At 41.4% G+C, this 22719-nt stretch overlaps 1 protein-coding gene across 3 annotated transcripts in view; it reads left to right on the forward strand.

The window, feature by feature from the left end:
• Positions 1-1096: 1096 nt before the first annotated feature.
• AATF (apoptosis antagonizing transcription factor) overlaps positions 1097-22719 on the forward strand; it is a 102964-nt gene continuing 81341 nt past the window's right edge. For all 3 annotated transcript variants that reach the window (XR_014140549.1, XM_081805326.1, XM_081805327.1), the window contains exons 1-4: positions 1097-1336; positions 2286-2477; positions 4693-5124; positions 5561-5698. Coding sequence is in view for 2 of the 3 variants with exons in the window: in XM_081805326.1 (XP_081661452.1) it covers positions 1252-1336; positions 2286-2477; positions 4693-5124; positions 5561-5698 (847 nt within the window). In the remaining variant the exon portion in view is untranslated. The remainder of the gene's footprint in view (positions 1337-2285; positions 2478-4692; positions 5125-5560; positions 5699-22719) is intronic.

A 22719-nucleotide genomic window follows, 5' to 3' on the forward strand; every position in this document is an offset into this window, starting at 1 on the left:
TCAGGAGAGAATTTATTTATTTATTTTTTTAAAGATTTTATTTATTTATTTGAGACAGAGAGAATGAGATACAGAGAGCATGAGAGGGAAGAGGGTCAGAGGGAGAAGCAGACTCCCTGCCGAGCAGGGAGCCCGATGTGGGACTCGATCCAGGGACTCCAGGATCATGACCTGAGCCGAAGGCAGTCGCTCAACCAACTGAGCCACCCAGGCGCCCTTCAGGAGAGAATTTAACTTACTCATCTTTGTATCTCATCTAGCGGTGCCTGCCACACTGCAGGCAGTTAGGGAATGCTTCATGAAGGAAAGAGAATATAAAGGGATTGTATCTTTCCATGTGATTGGGTGTAATTAAATTGATCCTATTAAGTCTTTATATTCTGAGTCTACCTGTGCCCCTCTAAGGTAGGCGTGAGTTTTTCTGCATTGTGTTCAAGTGTCTGAGTATGCCTTCCCCTTTGAACAGATATCAATAATGAGGGTATGAAGTAATCGTCACCACCCCCTTTTCCCTAATTCAAGGCTACTTGGAGAAACTACAGAATCGATCTTTATTTATGAACAGTCAGAGCGACTTCTAATTATTCCTATTAATAACGACGCCAAGAGTCCGCCGCACACTTATACATGCACAGCCCTGACGTAGGATTCTTAAATCCTGACCACCACGGGGTCACAAGCGTGTGCCCGGCCCCCAGACTCCTCCAACTTGTTAAATGCCAAACCTGTCTTGGTCCCAGTCTGTGAGTGCCCGAAAGCGCACCTGAGGCTGGAGATGCTTACCCTTTACTCCCCCTTCTTTTTCAAATCAGCCACCATAGGCCACGGCCACACCACACTTTATTTCTAAGCGAATCTCGGACAAATCTTGAAGCATATTCTATGCAAGGGGACAAGGGCCGCGCGCACTGCAACGTCTGTTCCGCGCCAACGGTGGCCACGTGCCCTCGCGCGCTCCCGGACCGCCCCACACACCCCCTCCGCGCCCGCGCACGCGCGCCGGGACCGCGACAATCCCTACAGCCTTCCGCGCGCTTCCGCCTTCTTCCTAGCAACGCCCGTAGAGACACGCAGGCCCCGCCCCCTCCTGCGCACCTCCCGGAAGTGGCCGACCCCGAGCGAGAGCCCGGTCCTGCGCGGTCCCTGGCTGTTCTGAGAGGTAGTCTCCGGGCGGCAGGGTCCGGCTGGGAGAGAGCGTCCGGGCGGGGGCTGCACACTGACGAGCGCGGCGCGGAGCGAGACCTGGTGACGATGGCGGGGCCGCTGGCGCTGCAGCTGGAACAGTTGTTGAACCCGCGCCCGCGCGAGGCAGATCCTGAGGCCGACCCAGAGGAGGGTGAGGCCTGACTGGGAAAAGGCCACGTGCGGAGCGGTGGGTCCGGCCCAGGGCAGACCCTGGCGGCGCGAGCGGGGTCGGCAGCCAGGCCTCGGCGCCTGGCCTACTCGGCTCGACCCTGGCGCGGAGGAAAACAGCCTCCCAGGAGGGTTGCCCCGGGCTCGGGAGGAGGGCTTCGGCTTCTTCCTGACCCGCACGCTAGACTTGGTGCTCGGGTGGGCGGAGCATCCCGGCCACTCAGTCTTCCAGGGCTGTTGCAGGGAGCTCGGGTCTGGTAGCTGGCTGGAAGTTATCTTTCAGGATGCCCTGACTGGTATTGAGTTAGAAATGAGAAGAAGTCTCAGCCGTTTTTTAAGTCGGCCTGCCCCTAAGAACTTACTTGGAGAGTGAAGGAAGAAGTGGGTTTCCGTGGTGCTGTTAAGCCCCCTTAGGCCTCAAGACACTTGCTCAGGGGCTGACTGACTGAGACTGCTGCTCTGTAAGTTGGTGTTCAAGGTCTAGTTGGGAGTAATCCTGCTTTAGACTTGAATCAGAGAAGTGTGAGGAAGGAAGAATAAGGAAGGATAAATATGAGTGCTGGATCTTGTCTTAGGAATATCAGTTGAAGGAGCTGAGGTCTTGAGTCAGGATAAGCAAACTCCCTTAGGGATGGGATGGAGTGAGGATAGATGGCTGACTTACAATATTTGAGTGACTGTCACAAATGAAGAGGAATTAGGCTCGTTTTTATGATCCAAGGCATAGAAATATGTCCTACTAGTAGTGCAGAGGTCAGCTTTCTGTTCAGGAACAGCAGTAAGGTAGTGGTCTATCTTGAGAGGTGATGAGTTTCCTCTTCCTGGAAGTTGGTTGGGGTTTTGTAGAGTATGAGTTAAAAGGGTTGGATAGGGTTACCATTAAAGTTCCTTCTAACCTGGAGATTCTGATTACTTTCCCCCCTCCCCTGCAGCCACTGCTGCCAGAGTGATTGACAGGTTTGATGAAGGGGAAGATGGGGAAGGTCATTTCCTGGCTGTGGGTAGCATTAGAAAACTGGCATCAGCCTCCCTCTTGGACACAGACAAAAGGTATTCTGGCAAGGCTACCTCTAGAAAAGCTTGGAAGGAGGACCATTGGGAGCAGACTCTGCCAGGTTCATCTGGTGAGTAGACATTTGCATGGTACTTTTTCTTTCCTATTTTTTTTTTTTTTTTTAAGATTTTATTTATTTATTTGACAGAGAGAGAGAGAGACAGCGAGAGGGGGAACACAAGCAGGGGGAGTGGGAGAGGGAGAAGCAGGCTTCCCGCTGAGCAGGGAGCCCAATGCGGGGCTTGATCCCAGGACCCTGGGATCACGACCTGAGCAGAAGGCAGATGCTTAACGACTGAGCCACCCAGGCACCCTGACTTTCCTACTTTTTTAAGGTTAAAGTTGTGTTTCTTTGTGGGGTGTTTTTTGTTTTTTTGGATGATCTGTGCAAGACTAGTCTGTGTGTGTGCCCCCACTTACTGTCTCAGAAGAGACCATGATTTTGGCATTAGGAAGGACCTTAAGAGGTACTTAATTTCAGTTCATAAGCAATCTAAAGCTCAGATCTATTAAGTTTCTATAATCCTTATATTTAGCCTAATGGTTCACCCTAAAATGGAGAGGAAAGACAATGCGAGGAAAGACAATGCATATTGGATATTGGAGAGGGCTATGTGTTGGAAAAGAATTGCATCTGATGAACATGCTACTCATGGATTTTGACCCTTTTCTTTTGGTTTTTCAAGTCTTGCATTGGGTCACTGTATAACAGTAATTTGTGAAGCTCAAAATGAGCTTGCCATTGTAAAAATAGCATAATCCTTCCCTCTCCCCTGCAGGAGCCTTAGGAGGATGTGAGGACATGAGCTTATAGTTTTAAAACATTGTAAGTTTCTCAGTGAAAAAAGGGAGGGGCTGGATATGGTGATTACTGAGTGGATGCCATCTTTTTTTTTCCTTTAGAGAGGTTCCATGTTGAGAATCCACAAATAACTATAAAAGAAACTATCATTCATCACTATGATTTGGCCCTTGATATAGTTCTGGGGGCTCCTGATAAGTTCATTTCACATTCTTTGCCTAGAGAGTGATAAAGGGACCAATCATGAAACAAATGTTATATTTATTGGGCTTTCAGCATATGTCAGGCATTGTGGTAAGTTCTTTAAGTGCTAAGAGACTGGAACACAATAAGTCTTCAAAAGATGTTGTTACTGTTATCATTACATGTATCATTTCATTTGACACTCCCAATAGTTTATGAAGTTGGTAGCATTTATCCCCATTTTACAGGTAAGGAAATTGAGGGACAGATTGGCTTTGTAACTTGCTCAAGGTCATATAGCTAGTAAGCAGAAGAGCCAGGATTCAAATAAGGCAGTCTGATTCCAAGATCTATACTCCTAACTACTACTCTATGAATATACCTTAATCTGAGAAATGGCACACATTTAAAGAACTTAAATGATTAATTTCTGCTTACTATTTTTGCACTTAGTTTTTGTATTTATATTTTGACAGCCATCTCCATGTCTTGAGTTTATATGTAATTCTTTAAAGAAGTATTGAAGACCTATCACATAAGCTGTTACTTATGTTTAATCAGGAAAATTATGTCTCCTTCACATGAAGCCAGTTCCTCACCCTTTCAGGAGAGTTAGATGGATCCTTTTCCATACACTGTGTACTAATGACAGTATAATAATAATAATGATATGAATGTTGGCATGCATATCTACCACTCCCACCAGGCTATGGACCCCTCCCCACAGGTATTACAATCTACTTGTCATTTCTTAGCTTTTATCTATACCTGGCTCATAATAGATACTTAATAAGTATTTAAAAAATAGGGTACACTGGTGTGATGGAGATTGTACATTTGGGATAGTTAATGTTAAATTATATTTTTTCAGATGTGAGTTTGGGAAAACTGTTAATTCCCAGTTACCCAAAAATCTTACCATTCTCCAAGGTCCAGACCAAAGGCTACCTCTTTCTTAAAAGCCTTGTTTAAATCCACTTGCCCCACACTTAAAATTTCTCCCGTCTCTGGGTTATAAAACTTTGTCAAGTCTTGTCTGTGTTACAGTTTCAAAGGGTCTGTTTTTCCCACTAGAACCTTTCGTTAGGAGGGTAAGACCCATGTTTTGTTCATCTTTGCTTCTCCCTTTAGCATTTTAGAGATAGTAGATGTACAATAAATATTTGAATTGAATTGAGTACAATAATACATTTTATTTTTTTGATGGATACTGTAATCCTTTACTCAAAATGAAAGATACACCCTAGTATTTGTCTCAGAGTGACATCTGTCTTTTTTCCTTCTTTCGTCTCTTGTTTAGACAAGGAGATATCTGATGAGGAAGAGTCTAGAGATGGAGATTCAGACGGGCTGGGTCTGGAGGGATCTGATGAGGATGTCATGAGTGCTGCTGAGCAAGAAGAGTGTGATAATGACAAGGACAGTAATCCGGCCTGGAGGAAGAGCCGAAGCCGCCCTGGGAAAACACCAGGTTTTAGTGTCCAGAGCATCAGTGACTTTGAAAAATTCACCGAGGGAATGGATGACCTTGGTAGCAGTGAGGAGGAGGAAGATGAAGAGGAGGAGGAGAGTGGCATGGAAGAAGGGGATGGGGAGGAAGACTCCGAGGGTGAGAGTGAGGAAGACAGGGCTGAAGACAGGAATAGTGAAGATGATGGTGTAGTGATGACCTTCTCCGGTGCCAGAGTTTCTGAGGAAGTGGAGAAAGGAAGAGCTGTGAAGAATCAGATAGGTTTGTACACGGTTTTGCTGTTGGCTTATTTTTCAGTGTCTGCATTGGATCTCCTGTTTTGGCTATCCCCTCGCTCCTGTGTCATTCCAGTTAATTTGTGATGCCTCACCTACCTAGAGGCTTAAAGCCCCATTCTTCTCTGCTTAGCCAGTCATTTCTACACTGAGCTGCTTAGCTGGTTCTGTTCTAGTCCTTTCACAGCTATGGGATATTAAAGAGAAAACAGTTTTTTCTTTGGACTTTAGCATTCCCTCTCTCGTATAGCAAATATTTGCTTCCACGATACTGAATTTATTTCTTATAATGGCAAGTATTTTCATGGCAAGAAGCTGTGATAAAGCCGTGCTTCGTAGAGACTGCTGTGATTTCCTATCCCCCCCACCCCCAACCAGGAAGATTTTGTAACTGAGGAATGAAATTCTTTTTTCTTTCTTAGCACTGTGGGACCAGCTCTTGGAAGGAAGGATCAAGCTACAAAAAGCTCTGTTGACCACCAATCAACTTCCTCAACCAGATGTTTTCCCTATTTTCAAGAACAAAGGTGGCCCAGAATTTGCCAGCGCCCTAAAAAATAGTAAGAATACTTATACCATCTGGGGATACTTAGAACCACTGGGGTACATTGGGATACACTGGGATTGTATTTGTAGCATCACCGAGTTGAGGAAGGGAAGATTTGATTTTAGTGATAATATGGTACAGAATGGTATTTACCTTTTTTTAAAAAAACAATATAACTCTTATCAAATGAGGACAACTTTGATTGAAATGGATTGGGTACTTGTGTCATGTCTATTCCACTTTTCTTTCTTTTTTTTTTTTGAAGATTCTATTTATGTATTTATTTGAGAGAGAGAGGAAGGGGGGGGAGGAGCAGAGGGAGAGGGACAAGCAGACTCCCTGCTGCACATGGAGCCCATCATGGGCTTGATCCCAGGACCCCAAGATCATGACCTGAGCTGAAATCAAGAGTCAGACGCTCAACTGACTGAGCCACCCAGGTGCCCCTGTTCCACTTTTCTCTTACCTGCCTTCACTTTCATCCTCCTCCTTCCCTTGGCTTTCTGAGTTACTTCTTTAATGCTCAGAGGATTCTATTTGCAAACCCGCTGGTATAGAACAGAAGAGAGACAATGAATGGCTGATCCCTGTTCATTTTGGTAGTATCATGCTTACAAGATGCTTTTCTTTGTTGGGAGGTTTCTAGAAAACATGCTAAGGCAATCTTATTTATATCTCTCTTTGGGTTGCATAGAGTGAGGAAAGGTGATGACTGCAGAGTGAGGAAAGTTTTGGGAGAGAATTGCTGAGCTCTAAAGCCCAAGAATTGTAGAAGAGGGATTTAGAAATTATTTGGTTTGCAGTCCCCTCATTTTACAGATGAGAAAACCAGGGCCCAGAGAGAATGAGTTGCCCAAAGTTATAGAGCTTGCTCATGCACAGCAGACCAAACTCCGGCTTTCCTGCCTTACTGTTGAGAAGTCTTCCTTCTGCACCGCCTTACGCCCTGTGGGCTGTGTGCTATGTGCCCAAGGGCACCAAAGGATGGGTGCAGAGGGAGATTTAGGCTTAGTGCACTGTGGTTGGAATTGCTATTCCTATTTGCATGCTGAGACCTAAGTGTTTTCATTTGCTCTTTAAAACTTGTTTTTTGTGTTTTTTTTTTAAGATTTATTTATTTAAGAGAAAGAGAGAGAGTGCACAAGCGGGGGTAGGAGGGGCAGAGGTAGAGGGAGAAGCAGACTCTGCTGAGCAGGGAGCCCGACGTGGGGCTCCATCCCAGGACTCTGGGATCATGCATGATCCAAGCTGAAGGCAGACGCTTAACCGACTGAGCCACCCAGGCGCCCCAAAACTTGTTTTTATAGTGTTGTGGAGTTAGAATTAGAAGGGCCCTGAGGAGGACATCTGCCTCCAGGTAGAATCACCTCAAACTTCAAAATAAATATGTAGGATTTCTAGGGTGGGGGATTCTGCAAACCTTTCTTGTGGGAAAATACCTGCTTTTTTTTTTTTTTTTTTTTTTTTACATGAACTCTATGCCGCACATGGCGCTTGAACTCACAACCCAGAAATCAAGAGTCGCATGCTCTACCGACTCAGCCAGCCAGGGGCACCAGAATACCTGCTTTAATTAGGAATTGCTTCTTAGGGTCCAGCCTGTAGATTTTATGTCCTGCCATACTTGAAGTCAGGAACCCTGCAGATATTGTGAGGGTAGAACTTTTATATCCCCTCTATTAGATTTCCCCCCTTCTTCCCTTAAATAAATGATGGTTGGCAGTTTTCAAAATCTTTGAGATTTTTGGAGCACTTACCTGCTATTTTCTTTTTCTTTTTAAGTAAATTCTTTGCCCAACATGGGGCTTGAACTCACGAAGCCAAGATCAAGAGTTGCATGCCCTACCGACTGAGCAGGCCAGGCGCCCCATTTCTCTGCTGTTTTTAATGCCCTGGTACCCTAATTCTTGGTATGCTTTGGAGAGACCTAGACTGCTCTAGGTTAAATGTCTGAAGTGTTTCATGAGACCTTTCCCATTTTGTTATTTATTACTCTTCTTGCTTGATCCTTTCCTTCTTTTTTTTTTAAGATTTTATTTATTTATTTGACAGAGAGAGACAATGCGAGAGAGGGAACACAAGCAGGGAGAGAGGGAGAGGGAGAAGCAGGCTCCCCGCTGAGCAGGGAGTCCGATGCGGGGCTCGATCCCAGGACCCTGAGATCATGACCTGAGCCGAAGGCAGACGCCTAACGACTGAGCCACCCAGGCGTCCCTTTTTTGGATTCATCTTAAAATACTGCTATTTTAAGGGTTAGTCCATGTCAGGTTGACACATTCTTATTCTTGGGTACTAGTTTCTTTAGCTACTTTAATATTATTTGCAAGTGTTCTGATCTTCTTAATCTTTTTTGTACTTAACCAATTTCCTCTTTGTCTCATGGGTAAATTCCAGTTAATGTGACAGATGTCTGTTACAATCTGACAGGGTGGGTTGCAGTGGAGGAGGGAGAAGAAAGGCATGTTTGTTTAGTGTCACATATTCTAAGATGGGAGAGTGGAGAGTATTCTAAGTAGGATTTCTGCACATCTGAAGGGTGGCTAATGTTTTTTTTTTTAAGATTTTATTTATTTATTTATTTATTTGACAGAGAGAAATACAGCGGGAGAGGGAACATGAGCAGGGGGAGTGGGAGAGGGAGAAGCAGGCTTCCCGCTGAGCAGAGAGCCCGATGCGGGGCTCGATCCCAGGACCCTGGGATCATGTCCTGAGCCGAAGGCAGCCGCTTAACCAACTGAGCCACCCAGGCGCCCCTTTTCAGATTTCTTTTTAAAGATTCATTTATTTGAGAGAGAAAGCATGGGGTGGAGGGGCAGAGGGAGAGGGAGAGAGGGTCCCAAGCAGACTCTGCGCTGAGCACAGAGCCCAGTCTCACGACCCCGAGATCATGACCTGAGTGGAAACCAAGAGTCGGACACTCGACCAGCTGTGCCATCCAGGTGCCCCTGAGGTTTTATTTTTAAGTCATCTCTGTACCGAACAAGGGGCTCAGAACTCATAACCCCAAGATCAAGAGTTGCATGCTCTACCAACTGAACCAGTCAGGCACCCCAGGGTGGCTACTTTTTGTTTGTTTTCAATCTTCTTATGACAATATGACATAATATGTTGTATACCTCCCTGTGTTGGTAAATAGTTTAAGAAAAACTGGGCTGCATTACTCTGGATGCACCATTAATACTGTGCTCTATGGCTGGTATGGAACCTAGGCTGAATTTATACTGACCCCAGAACAGGTACTGGAACTTACTGTCTTTAATTAAATCTCTTGTCAGTTCGCTGGGTCTTAAAGGAGTTAAAGTTAAATTGCCTGGCTTTAGATTCCATCTCAGCAGTGGATTTACCTCTGTGACCTTGGGCAGGTTACTTAACTTCACAGCAAGAGGGCGATAGTATGGTTGTGAGGATTGAAGGACATGGTCAGTATAAAGCATTGGCACAGTGGCTGGCACACAGTGCCCCACAGATGTTAGGTGTGGGTATTTTTCTGCTGAAAGAGGCATTTGGTAATAATCAGCCATGTGAATGATGGCCATCAGTGTAATGACCATCATCCCCACGGTCTTCAGTATTTTTTGACTTTTATTAGTATTCAGATTTCCTGTATAACTTAAATTAAGCATTCATTCTGGAAAGTGTAGTGTTACTTTTTTCTTTAATGCTTATAATTCAGCTTTTGTTTTGTAACTATGAAAAGATGACCAGAGATTTCCTTGCCACCAAAGCCAGCTGCTACCTCCTTGAAGCATTCAACCTTTTTCCTTGAAATATTGCCTTTGGCTTTGGTGACACTATGAAAGCTATTTGGGTTCTCCTGCCTTTCTGATTTCTTCTGGTTTTGGACACCTTTTACCCTTTCAACTTCAGTTTCATTGTGTGTGGGATCCTGTTCTCAGGTTGTGTTTTCTTGATATGTTCTCTCTTGTCACTGCTGTTTACTCTCATAGTCCTAAAATAGCCTCTAAAGCAGCAGATTTTAACCACAGTAAACTGATGAGCAGCATGCCATTCTAACATCAGCACCCTAAACTCTGTTTTTCAGAAACTACATAAGTATCTCCTTCCTTCCCCAACACGCGTGCACTTAAGTCCCCAGTCACCTTGGTGTTACGTGTTGGTAATTATAACTCTTGAAGTGTTAAGTAATTTCAGACATTTTTTGATATTTTAGTAGTTGCATAATTGGTAAGTCATAAAGTAACCTTAGCAAAATTAAGGGATTTTTCTGTGCCAAAAGCATTTCTCTAAAGAGGTTACCTTTTCCTCTCTGATTTTCTTTTTAAAAAGTTCTACAGATTTAGGAGGCAGCAATGTGTAAGGAAGAAGGCAAGTTACTTAAGGAAACCTGAGTATATCAAACTTATATAAAAGCATGGAGAATTTGAACCCACATACCTTTACCAGCTAAGCAGTCATCAATTCCTGGCCAATCTTATTTCATCTGTATTTATACTAGCTCTCCCTCTATTTCTGGATTAGTTTGGAGCTAGGAGTTTGGAGTAGACATTCTGTCATTTTATCAGTAAATCAGCATGTATCTCTAAAAGGGTTTCTTAAAAAATCACAATACTGGGGCACCTGGATGGCTCAGTCAGTTAAGTATCTGATTCTTGATTTCAGTTCAGGTCATGATCTCAGGGTCTCAGGCTCCCTGCTCAGCAGTGAGTGTACTTGGGATCCTCTCCCCCTACCCCTACCCCTGCTTATGTGTGCGTGTATACTCTCTCTTTCTCTCAAATAAATAAATCTTTAAAAAAGAAAAAAAATCACAATATTGTTATTCATGTAAAAACATTAACGGTGATTTCTTAATAAGCGTAACTGATTTTAATGGATGGGAGAATTGAGAGCATTTCTGTAACAGGCACTCTCTACTATCTTTTTCAGAGTTTGCTCTATAGCTTTAAATGAAGTGATTAAAGGAAAGCCAAATTTCAGCCATAATAAGTTGACCTCTTAGTGAAATGCATGTTATTAATGTATTTAATGAGATGCATTACAAACTGCAGTGAGCACCCATGTTTCATTACAGGTCTAAAATGCAATATCATTAAAGACCTTTAATAGAAACAATGGTTGACATTTTGCTATTTCCCATAAGCAAAAGAACCCAAGAACACAGTATAACGTAATATAAATATAGAGGAAGTGTTGAGATTCTTTACTTGCCTACAAGTATAAAAACAAATTCCACTATTGATAAATTACATTGTATTTGCTCCCCTCCATCTTCCCACTTCTAGCTTATATTCACCCTCCCCTCATTCTTTGGCCCTTCCCCCAGCCCTTCAACTATTTTGACTTTTTTGGGTTTTTTTAAAAGATTTTATTTATTTTTTTTTGAGAGAGAGCGAGCACAAGTGGGGGGAGCTGCAGAGGGAAAGGGAGAAACAGGCTCCCCGCTGAGCAGGGAACCCAACGTGTGGCTCGATCCCGGGACCGTGAGATCGTGACCCGAGCCAAAGGCAGACACCCAACCAACTGAGCCACCCAGGTGCCTCTAGACTACAGTTTTTAATGCTAATTTGATTTCAGCACCAGTAAACATCTTAAGAGTGACTTTTCTTTTTTTGATTATTTATTTATTTATTTATTTATTTATTTATTTATTTATTTATTTAGAGAGTGCCAGCAGGGGGAAGGGCAGAGGGAGAGAGAGAATCTCAAGCAGACCTCGCACTGAGCATGGAGCCCAACGCGGGGCTCGATCTCATGACCCTTAGATCCGTGACCTGAGCCGAAATCAAGAGTTGGACACTTAACTGACTGAGTTACCCAGGTGTCCTTAAGAATAACTTCTTAAATTTTGAGTAAGTCATGGGCAATCATGGAGTGTTTGTAGATGATGTTTCTGTTTTGTTTTTAAAATTTTATTTATTTTTAAAGTAGGCAGTAGATTCACAGGGCTCAAAATGCAAAAGATACCAAACTCTTATATAGAGAAAATTTTGTTTCCTCCCCTTGTGCTACTCAGGAACTGCCACCAGTTCCCTATTCCATAGACAACTAGTATTATCAGTGAAATGCTCCCCTTTTTAAATTACTTAGCTGCCTTAGGTGACAAATGCATGAACATCTATTTCTGTGTTCTCTCATTTAATACCTTATGGGTTCATGGCAGAGTTTTCACAAATGATATGTAGAACCCGGAAACATTCTTAATTACTTGAGATAAGTTTAAGTATAGCTTGGGACAGGTATTTGCAAGCTTCTCCTAGTGTAGGATTAAGGACACTTGTTACTATAGACTTCATCTAGCAGAAGTGATATAAAATTGATCTTTTTGTTTTAGCCGATATCTCATTTTTAAGAATATCTTTACTATTTTAATTATAAAATTATGTCATGCTTACTTCAGAAATTCAGAAAATACATAAAGGCATAAAGAAGAAAATAAGGATTACCTGCAATCCTACTGCCCAGAGGTAATCACAGTTGTCATTTTGATGAATAACCTTTCAGACCTTTTTCTGTGCTTACAAACACACACACACACACATACACACACACACACACGTGCTCCTTTTGAAAAAAAAAGGAATCTTATAAATATGTACTATTTTTAAACTTATATTTTCTACTTAATATATCATTTCATATCAGTATATTTAGATGTACACAGCATTTTCAGTGGCTACAGAGTATTCCATTTTATAGATTTACTGCAATTTATTTAACCAATCTGTATTGATGGATGCTTAGGTTTATTCTAGCTTTTCACTTTTATAAAGCATGCTTTGATAAACATCCTTGTACATACGTATTTGTGCAATTTGTCTAAAAGTAGCCCTTTGATAGAAATGTAATGTAAGCCACATAGGTAATTTAAAATTTTGTATTAACTACATTAAGAAAAAGTCCAAGAAAACACGTAAAATTAACTTGTAATATATTTTATTTAACCCCATGTATCAAAAATATTTTAACGTTTAGTCAATATACAAATATTAGTGAGGTATATTATGTATCTTTTTTTCATGTTAAGTCTTTGAAGCCCAGGATATATCCTAGGTTTACAGCTCATCTCAATTTGGACTGACCACACTTTGACTGCTAATAGCCACATATGGCTAGTGGATACTGTATTGGACAGCACAGATCTGTATCTCCTGGAAATGCAATTGCTGGGAAAAAGGGATTGTGCCTTTTTTTTTTTTTTTTTAAGACTTTCGGAATATATTGCCAAATTGGTCCTTAGAATAATTGTAACATTTGAAATTCTCATCTGTGACTGTTGTTTTCCTACTCTCCTGCTACCTTAGAGCATTATTGATCTCTTATTTTTCGTAAACTGTAGGTGGGAAACGAAGACAGTCATTTTTTGATAACTTTCTGTTTGATATTTACATAATACCTGTTGATTTAGCATTGAAATATATGCTTTGTTTTGTCTGTTTAAGAGGATGAGTTTTGTGTAGGAAGACTTTTGGTCCCTGTTGAGCTACTTAATTTGTCCAACCTGGTTAATTAGGCGTTTCTACTATGAAGAGAGTAAAACTGGATCACAGAGCAAGTGCTTTCCCAAAGTAACTAAGTGGTAGGACAGGAGGAGAGTGTTAGATTGTCATGCTGTGATTCCACCTACCTTGAAGAGATGAACCCTAGGTCAACAGAGTTGTGGAAGCATGAAAACAACTGAAACCAGTCTAGTCAGAAAATTTGTTTTATTGGTTTGGGTTTCTTAGGAATTAGGCATGTCTGTGGCTACAGAAGCAGGACGCAGCCCTGACTTGGAGTAGCTGGTAATAGTAGTGGTTCCCTAATAAGATACTCAACCTGTTGTGTTCGTGGGGAAGCTGTGCGCATCATTGTATGTTGGCGCCTCATTATATATCTTTCAATATATTTATATATTTATGTATTTAATTAACCCACCTTTAACTATAGGTGCCTGGCCAAAAAAAGAAGAGAGAGAGAGAAACCGCTTCAGTAGTGCAGAACTTCTGCCTGCCATTGTATTCAGTGAACGAGGGCCCCCGAGGAAGCCTGCCTGAGGTGATGGGCAGGAGCTGTAGTGGCTCTGGGGAGCATCTCATCGGACAGACTGGATCTGGTGTTTAATGGTTGAACTAGCTGTGTGCTCTGGAGTTTGAGGGGAGGAACTGCCTGGGTCCAACTTGGGGAGAGACAGTACAGTGCTGAACTTTATAGGAAGTTTTAGGGGTTTTTAAGTTTTGTCAGAACTCGATTTTTGCTTTATGCTCAGGCTTGAGAACCTAACCACTGCGTAAGATACTACTCTCCTTTATTACTGTTATTCATGTCTTAAAACCTGTGCTTAAATCATTTTTTTAATATCACGCAGGAATATAATAAGTAGCACCGAAGCATTCAAGGAGACAGCAGTAATCCTTTGCCTTACAGTTAGTCTCATTCTATTTCTGTTTTACTTCTATAATTGTAGGTAGCTTGTTTATATCTGTTTTTTGACTCATTGATTCTTTGGTATGAAAGATGGGAATGCTACTGACAGGCTAAGTAAGCTGAGAATTGACCATTTAATTTAGCAACATGGTGGTCAGCTGTGACCCTGGTGAACAGTTTTGGTGGAGTGGGATATAGGCTGGGCAGGAATGGGTTTGGATGAGGATGGGAAAAAGGGATTTGAGATCGCGAGTGTAGACAACTCTTTGTAAGGATGTGGCTTTAAAGGGGAGCAGAGAAATGGGACATTAGATGGAGAAGGATGTGGAGTCAGAGAGAAGTGTTTTGATTATTTTGAGACGCAAGGAGTAAGCTGTGTGTTTGTATATTAAGAATGATCATCTGCTGTAGCAATGTGCTTGGGTAGGTAAGTGGACATAGGACAAGAAGGGTGGCCTTCGATAGCAGTGTGGACAATTTAACTGTCATGACAGCTGGGAAGAAGGTAGTGTATAAATAGACACCAATAGGTAGGAGCCTGTGAAAATTCTCTTTTGATAGTTCTATTTTCTTTGAAATAGAAACCAAGGTCATAAATTGTGAATGAGGAATCGGGGATGAGATAGCAGAATTTTGAGGAAGACGTACGAGGTAGTCATCCCGTCTTCTTTCTGCTGCCGTTTTAGCCTGCCCTGCCACTACTGACCAGGAGCCCAGGGCCTTCCCCCTGTGTTGACCCCAGGAGTTGAAAACCTATAAACTGCATTTACACAGTGTTATTACTATGTAAATAAGGTATAATAGCAGGATGGGGAAGAATTGGAGACTTACACTTCTTTCCTCTGTGTTCAGAGTCATGGTTCCTGGGCCACTAAACAGAGAATGTTCTTAGTGTAGTTCAAGTTTCTAGTTCCTGGTTCCAGTAGATCTTTTATTAATAACCCTGCATCAGGGGGCGACTGGGTGGTACAGTCGGTTGAGCATCCGACTCTTGGTTTTGGCTTGGGTCATGATCTCAGGGTCTTGGGATCAAGCCCTGCCTTGGGCTCTGCGCTCAGCGTGGAGTCTGCATGAGATTCTGTCCCTTTCCCTCTCCCTCTGCTCCTCCCCCTGCTGAGCCACCCCCTTTCTTCTTTTAAATTTTTACCCAAGTTTTATATGTATATAATTTAAAGAGTCAAATAATTTTATAAAGCATTATTGGAAAACCAGTATCTGCTGCCTGTGTACCACCACTCCCTTGCCAGGACCTACTATCCAAAGCAACAATTTTATGTATATATTTAAGATTTATTTATTTTTTGGAGAGAGGGAGAGCGTGAGTGAACATGCGGAGGGGAGAGGGGCAGAGGGAAAGGGAGGGAGAGGGAATCTCAAGCAGACTCTGCACTGAGTGTGGACCCTGACCTGGGGCTCGATCTCAGGACCCTGAGATCATGACCTGAGCTGAAGTCAGGAGTTGGACATTCAACTGACTGTGCCACCCAGGTGCCCCTAAAGCAGCAATTATATTTTTAATTATTTTGTTGTATTTTTTTTTTTGAATCCATGGATTTCTGTCCTTATCTCTAATGAACAAGTTTTGTTTCTACTTGATTTTTCAGTTTTAGGCATTATCTATTGGTGCTTCATTATGAAAATGAGGATTTAGCTCTTGTTCCTCCTACATTCATACACAGTTTCTATCTCTTCATGGTTGTATATTATAATTTGGTTAGATCAATAGTCAGTATTTACATTATTGTCTATGTAAACACCATTCACAGCTGAGCCGTGTAGTATATATACTATGATTATTTGTCCTTTCCTACAGATCATTCTGTTTTGTAGAGTTAATAATTGTTACATTTCTGTTTGTATTTTTTCTGTGCAGTTATTTAAGCCCAAACTTTTCTCTGGTTGTCTAAATCTCCCTTTAAGATACTCAGTTGCATCAGGTATTCTGCCAATTTATTTTCCTGAGTAAGTCTGTTCCAGAGCCTTTTGACCTGCTCCAGTCTGGACTGTTCACCTTCTCTGGTGCCCACCTATCATGCTGGCATCTCCCTTCATCATCCTGGGGATTACCTTAGCTTCTCACTTCTGTGCATCTCCTACTCCAGGATCTTCCTTGGCTTACTCCCTTACTTTGATGAAGTATATCCTTTAGTAGTTTGCTGAGAAATGGTACAGGAGATGTAAACTATTTAGACCTTGGTTATCTGAAAATATCTTTATTCTGTCATCACGATTGATTGTATAGAATTCTATGCAATATAGAACTGTGTATAGAATTCTATAAAACATTTCATTGCCCTCCACCCTCCAAAGTTGCTCTTGATAAGTCAGAAGCCGACTGATTCCCGATCTTAGTGTTTTTTCCTCCCTTTTTAGAAGCTGGAGACTTCTCTTTGTCTGCAGAATTCTGAAATTTCATAATGCTGCACCTTGGCGTAGATCTGCTATAGCCACTGTGTGGAGTACTCACAAGGCCTTTTCTACCTGGACACCCATCTTTCAGTCCTGGAAATTTCCTTGAAATTATTTTGTTCATGATTTTCTCTCCTCTGTTTTTTCTCTCTTTTTTTGGAAGACCTGTCATTTGATGTTAATCCGTCCTTCTGATTCCTTTCTTTTTTCCTCTTCAATTTTCCATTCTCTCTTTTCTTTTATGGTTCTACTTTTTTTTTTTTTTTTAAGATTATATTTTTAAGTAATCTCTATACCCAACGTGGGGCTCAAACTTTCAACCCCAAGATCAAGAGTCACACATTCCACTGTCTGAGCCAGCCAAGGCATCTCGGTTCTACTTTCTAAGACATTTCCTCAGCTTTATTTTCAAACTCTTCCATCCAGCATTTTTATTTCTTCTATCATTTCAGTGTTACTTCTCTGAGGATATACATGATATATATTTTCTTAAGTGTACTTCCTACATAGTTTGTTCCCTCCATGCTTGCTTGCTTTTTTTTTTTAAGTTTATGTATTCTTTTTTTTTTTTAAGTATTTATTTGAGAGAGAGAGAGGAAACATGAACAAGGGGAGGGGCAGAGGGAGAGGCAGACTCCCTGCCGAGCAGGGAGCCAGACGTGGGGCTGGATCCGAGGACCCCGGGATCATGACCTGAGCCGAAGGCAGACATTTAACCAACTCAGCCACCCAGGTGCCCCATTCCCTCCATGCTGTCTTTTCTTTTGTTTTAAGCCCTGTAGAACATGAAAGATGTTTTTCTTAGATGTTTGGTAATCCTTTTAAGGGTAGGGTACTGGGGCACCTGGCTGGCTAGTTGGAAGAGCATGCAACTCTTAATCTCAGGGTCATAAGTTTGAATCCCGTGTTGGGCGTAGAGATTACTTAAATAAACTTAAAAAAAGTAGGGTACCAAAAAGTTGATTAGAAGTTTTGTATGTTTAGATAGGGCTCTTTTCTGTGTTTTCCATTTTGAAGTGGTCTATGTGGGCCATATTTGGGGAACCCCAGTGTCAATATCTTTAGATCTTTGCACTTTATGGGATCATAGTTGCTAGAGGAATGCCAGCCTTCTAGCAGGTGGGCAGGTGGGCAGGCTGGGGATCTGAGCATTCAGTCTCTGAACTTCAATTTATTTCCTCTGTTTTTAATATTATGGCCTTTGCCCTCCACTATGTCTGGTGTCCTCCTGTCTAGAGACACTATGTTTACCTCTCTTCAGAGGATAAAGCTCTTAGCTTCGGCCTGTGGGAAAGGATCTGGTATACTGACTGCTTTTAGCCCTGTCTTGCTCTCCTCTTCTAGAGGTGCCCAACACTGCCAGTTCCTGAATCTTCTGGGGTTTTGTTCATGGACTGTAGGGGACTGCTTCTCATTCTTCTTCACTGCTAACACAAGAGTCAACCTGCTGAGGTTTGTTACGTCAGTTATTAATTTGTCTGCTTTTTAAAACCTGGTTTATTGAGGTGTAATTGACATATAGTAAGCTGTATATGGGTCCCATCTCTCTGCTCCCCTTTAAAGCCACATCCCTAGAAAGAGTTATCTGTATTCATTATCTCAGATCCCTTTTTCCTATTCTCTTTATGAACCCATTCCAGTCAAGCCTGTATCTACCATTCTACCCGAACTGCTCACTAGGATCACAGATGACCCCCCAGATTGCTAAATGAAATGGTCAGTTCTTAATCCTCAGCTTACTTAACCTGTCAGCATTTGTACAATTTGACATGTATACACCCATGAAACCATGATCACAATGACAATGAACATATTCCTTATCCCCAGAAGTTTATTCAGCTTCTTTATAATCTTTCCTTCCTGCTTCTCCCTGTCCCTAAGCAACCACTAATCTGTTTTCTGTCACTATAGATGAGTTTGTGTTTTCTGGAATTTTATATAAATGGAATCCTGCAGTTGTATTCTTTTTTTTATCTGTCTTTCACTCAGTGTAATTATTTTGAGATTCATACATGTTTTTGCATATGTCAATAGTTCATTGCCTATTATTGCTGAGTGATACTTCATTAGGTGGATATACACAGTTTGTTTTGGTCCTGGTTATCGGCTATTACAAATAAAGTTGCCGTGAACATTTGCGTGCATGTTTTTACATGCATGTACTTTCATTTCTCCTAAGAATGGAATGGCTGAGTCACATGGTTAGTATATGTTTAACTTTTTTTTTTTTTTTAAGATTTTATTTATTTATTTGACAGAGACACAGCGAGAGAGGGAACACAAGCAGGGGGAGTGGGAGAGGGAGAAGCAGGCTTCCTGTGGAGCAGGGAGCCCGATGTGGGGCTCGATCCCAGGACCCTGAGACCACAACCCGAGCAGAAGGCAGACGCTTAACGACTGAGCCACCCAGGCGCCCCAACTTTTTTTTTTAATTCTTTTTGTTTTTTGAGTAATCTCTGCACTCAGTATGGGGCTCAAACTCACAACCTTGACATCAGAATTGCGTGCTGTACTGACTGAGCCAACCAGACACTCTAGTATATGTTTAACTTTTAAAGAAACTGCTAAGCTGTTTTCCTAAGTGGTTATACCATTTTATAATCCCACCAGCAGTGTGTAAGAGTTCCAGTTGCTCCACATCCTAGTAAACACTTGGTGTGGTCAGTCTTTTTAATTTAGGTATTCTTTTTTTTTTTTTTTTTAGGTTTTATTTATTTATTTGGAAGAGAGTGAATGTGTGCAAGAGAGCACAAGCAAGGGAAGGGACAGACAGGGAGGGAGAGAAAGAGAGAGAATCTCAAGCAGATTCCATGCTGAGCGTGGAGCCGGACTCAGGGCTCCATCCCATGACCTGAGTCGAAACCAAGGATCAGACACTCAACCGACTGAGCCACCCAGATGCCTAATAATTGTATAGTTATTATTATAATAATAATATATAGTTCTAATAACTATATAGTTCATTGATTTTTTAGCTTAAGAAACTGAGTTGCTATCATCTCTCTCATACTTTGTCCTTTCTTTGTGGGTTTATTCCCTTAAAAGTTACTTTAATCTGGGCGCCTGGGTGGCTCAGTCGTTAAGCGTCTGCCTTCGGCTCGGGTCATGATCCCAGGGTCCTGGGATCGAGCCTCACATCGGGCTCCCTGCTCAGCGGGAAGCCTGCTTCTCCCTCTCCCCCTCCCCCTGCTTGTGTTCCCTCTCTCGCTGTGTCTCTCTCTGTCAAACAATAAATAAAATCTTAAAAAAAAAAAAAAGTTACTTTAATCAATGGAATAGAATAGAGTCAGAAATAGATTGACACAGATATGGACAATTGACTTTTTATAAAGGTGCAAAGTCAGTTCAATGGAGAAAGGATAGTCTTTTCAACAAATGGTGCTACACCAGTAGCATATTTATTTGCAAAAGAATGAACTCCAACCTGTAGCTCACACTTTATACAAAAATTAACACAAAATAGATGAGTGACTTAAAAATGAAGCAGAACTATAAGGTGTTTTGAAGAAAACATGGGAGAAAAAGCTTCATGACCCTGGGTTAGACAGAGAGCTTTTAGATACGACATCAAAAGCATAATCCATAAAAGAACAAATTGATAGTTGGGCTAACTCAGAATTAAAATCTTCTGCTCTGCAAAAGATGTGTTCACAGAATGAAAAGAGACGTTACAGACCTAGAGAAAATATTTGCAAATCGGACACATCTGACAAAGGATTTATGTCCAGAATATATAAAGAACTCTCAAAACTGAACAATAAAAAAAGAGGACAAAAGATTTGGACAAGAACTTAGCCAAGGAAGATATATACTGGCAAAGAAGTACATGAAAGGATGTTTAACATAATCAGTGTTGAGGGAAATACAGATTAAAACCACAATGAAATGCCACTGCATACCTATTAGAATGACTAAAAACAAACACCTGACAACACCAAGTGACACCTAGGATGCAGAGCAGTCAAACTTTCAGGCATTACTGGTGGGAATGCAAAGGAGTACAGCCACTTCAGATAAGAGTTGAGTGGTTTTTTATTAAGTTAAACATATATTTACCAGATGTCCAGCAGAATGACTTAGATGTTTACAGTAGAGAAATGAAAGCGTATCTGCACACAGAGACTTGTACATGCATGTTTATAGCAGCTTTATTCATAATCATAAAAAAATGGAAACAGCCCAAATGCCCTTTAGTAGGCAAATAGATAAATTGTGGAACCTTATTCAGCAATAAAAAGGAACAGACTTGATAAATTCAAAAACATGGATGAATCTCAGAGGTCTTATGCTAAGTGAAAGATGCCAGTCTCAAAAGATTATATACTTTACAGTTCAATTTATGTTGCCATTCTGGTAAGGTAAAACTACAAGGATGGAGAACACATCAGGGGCTGGCGGAGGTTAGGGGTGGATGAGGGGTCTGACTGGAGAGGGACAGCCCTGCTCTCTGTTCCTGGAAGGTTCTGTTTTCCTCTTCAGTAGCCTGATTTCCTTGGAGTGTGTCCCACCTGTTTTTCCACAGTGGTTCACCACTGAACCCTAACAGCTTGGCTTGATTGTGGACATTTTGCTTGGATTGAGGGGGTGGGGGGAAATAGTTGTGTGCTTATTCCCGGATAAGTCTGGGAATATTTCTTATGGTAATGGATACATGATACAGTACTTCTAGGGGATGGAGGAATGGGCTACATCAACCTATAGTGTCATTTTTTGCTTGAAAAATATATCTTTGGCACTAAAACCTTACCCAGAAGAGAATAATAGATTGCACAGAGCTTCTAGATTTTGATGTGGGTTAGAACTGAAAAATGAGATGTCTTTAAACTCTTTTTCCTTCTCTCTTTGATAAGTGATATAATGTGGTTTGGACACTCAGAGATTCCTGAGATTCCAGGTTCTGGTTGATGATTTACTGCAAAATTGCTTATAAATTGAAGTAGAAAATGTTTTGCAGACCTGGCAGCTTTCTGGCTTCACACCCATTTGTCACCCAGCATTTCCCTTTGTGTATAGAACAAGAATTAATTAGGCTGCACTGCAGGAAAAGTTTATGGCTGTAATTTATATAGGATGAATTTCTTTTTAAAGAGACAGCATTGTTTTGTTATACCTATATACATATAAGCATGTATATATATAAAGTGATTTTTTTCTCTTAAAGCAGTGTCTGAGCTTCCGGAGTAAGCCTTCATTTTTCTGCTTAATGCAAAGCATTGGTAGACTAGACGCTTTTATAGTGATTGCTTTCTGATCAAACTGTTGGTTTCCTGTTTCTTGTTTTTAAACACATTGTGTGCTAGTGAGCGGCACTCAGTTGTAGGTTTGCATTTTAGACATTGGTCAGACTTGTCTGGCTTCCAGAGCTTTGTATTCTTTTGGTCTCTTCGAAGACTTAGAATTCTGTCTTTTTTTTTTAGGGTCTTGCTCATTCAATTAATGTTTTCATAATCAATGCAAGTCAGAACTTGCAATTTGTTCCTGATTTGCACATTAAAGAGCTCCATTAATTAAGGATCCTGGTGTTTGGCATGTTCCCGCAGGATCTGTGCATTATTTACACGGTGAAAGTGCAAGATGCACGCTTCCCAGTTGTAGTGGCAATTGCAGTTAATCCTGCTTTTTCTCTTTCTTTCTTCTTCTTTTTTCTTTTTTGCTTGTGAATAAGAATTAATTCACAACTCATTGAAACTCCTAAGGGATACATTGGACCAAAATAGGAACAAGTGATCCAAATGAGGAGGCTACAGTGGAAGAGTAGAAAGTAAATCCTTTGTTTAAAAGGGGAAAATCCCCCTGGAAGACATAGAGAATTTATGTGTTTGGTTTTTGTTGGTTGTTGCACTTGGCTGAATGTAGGAGGCCTAATGGTGTTGAGTTGTAATTCTGTTTACTCTGATTTTCCAGATTTTTTTCTTCTCCATAATAGTAGTTGTACTGATAAATGAAATTGCCTTTCAGAACCCAAATGACCCCAGAGATTTAGACAAACATGCTCCTATGCTTATGTCAAGTAAGCTGTTTCACAATATTCCTATTTTTAGTTGCTTTTTCATGGAATCACTTTCCAGAGTGTTTGGGTTCCGTTACCATTTCTTTTGGAAGCTTAGTCTAAGGCAGAGGTTATGTAAGAGGGTGTAAAAAGCAGTTGGAAACATGAAATAAGATCACTGGTTCAGCAGGTTCCTCCTTTCTGGTCTCAGCCATGGCTAATGCTTATCTGTTCCTAATGCATTTTCCTTTTTTTTTTTTTTTTTTTTTAAA

The sequence above is a fragment of the Leptonychotes weddellii genome, chromosome 15 (assembly GCF_054177405.1).
Source record: "Leptonychotes weddellii isolate Sample4059 chromosome 15, ASM5417740v2, whole genome shotgun sequence".
In the NCBI taxonomy this organism is placed as follows: Eukaryota; Metazoa; Chordata; class Mammalia; order Carnivora; family Phocidae; genus Leptonychotes; species Leptonychotes weddellii.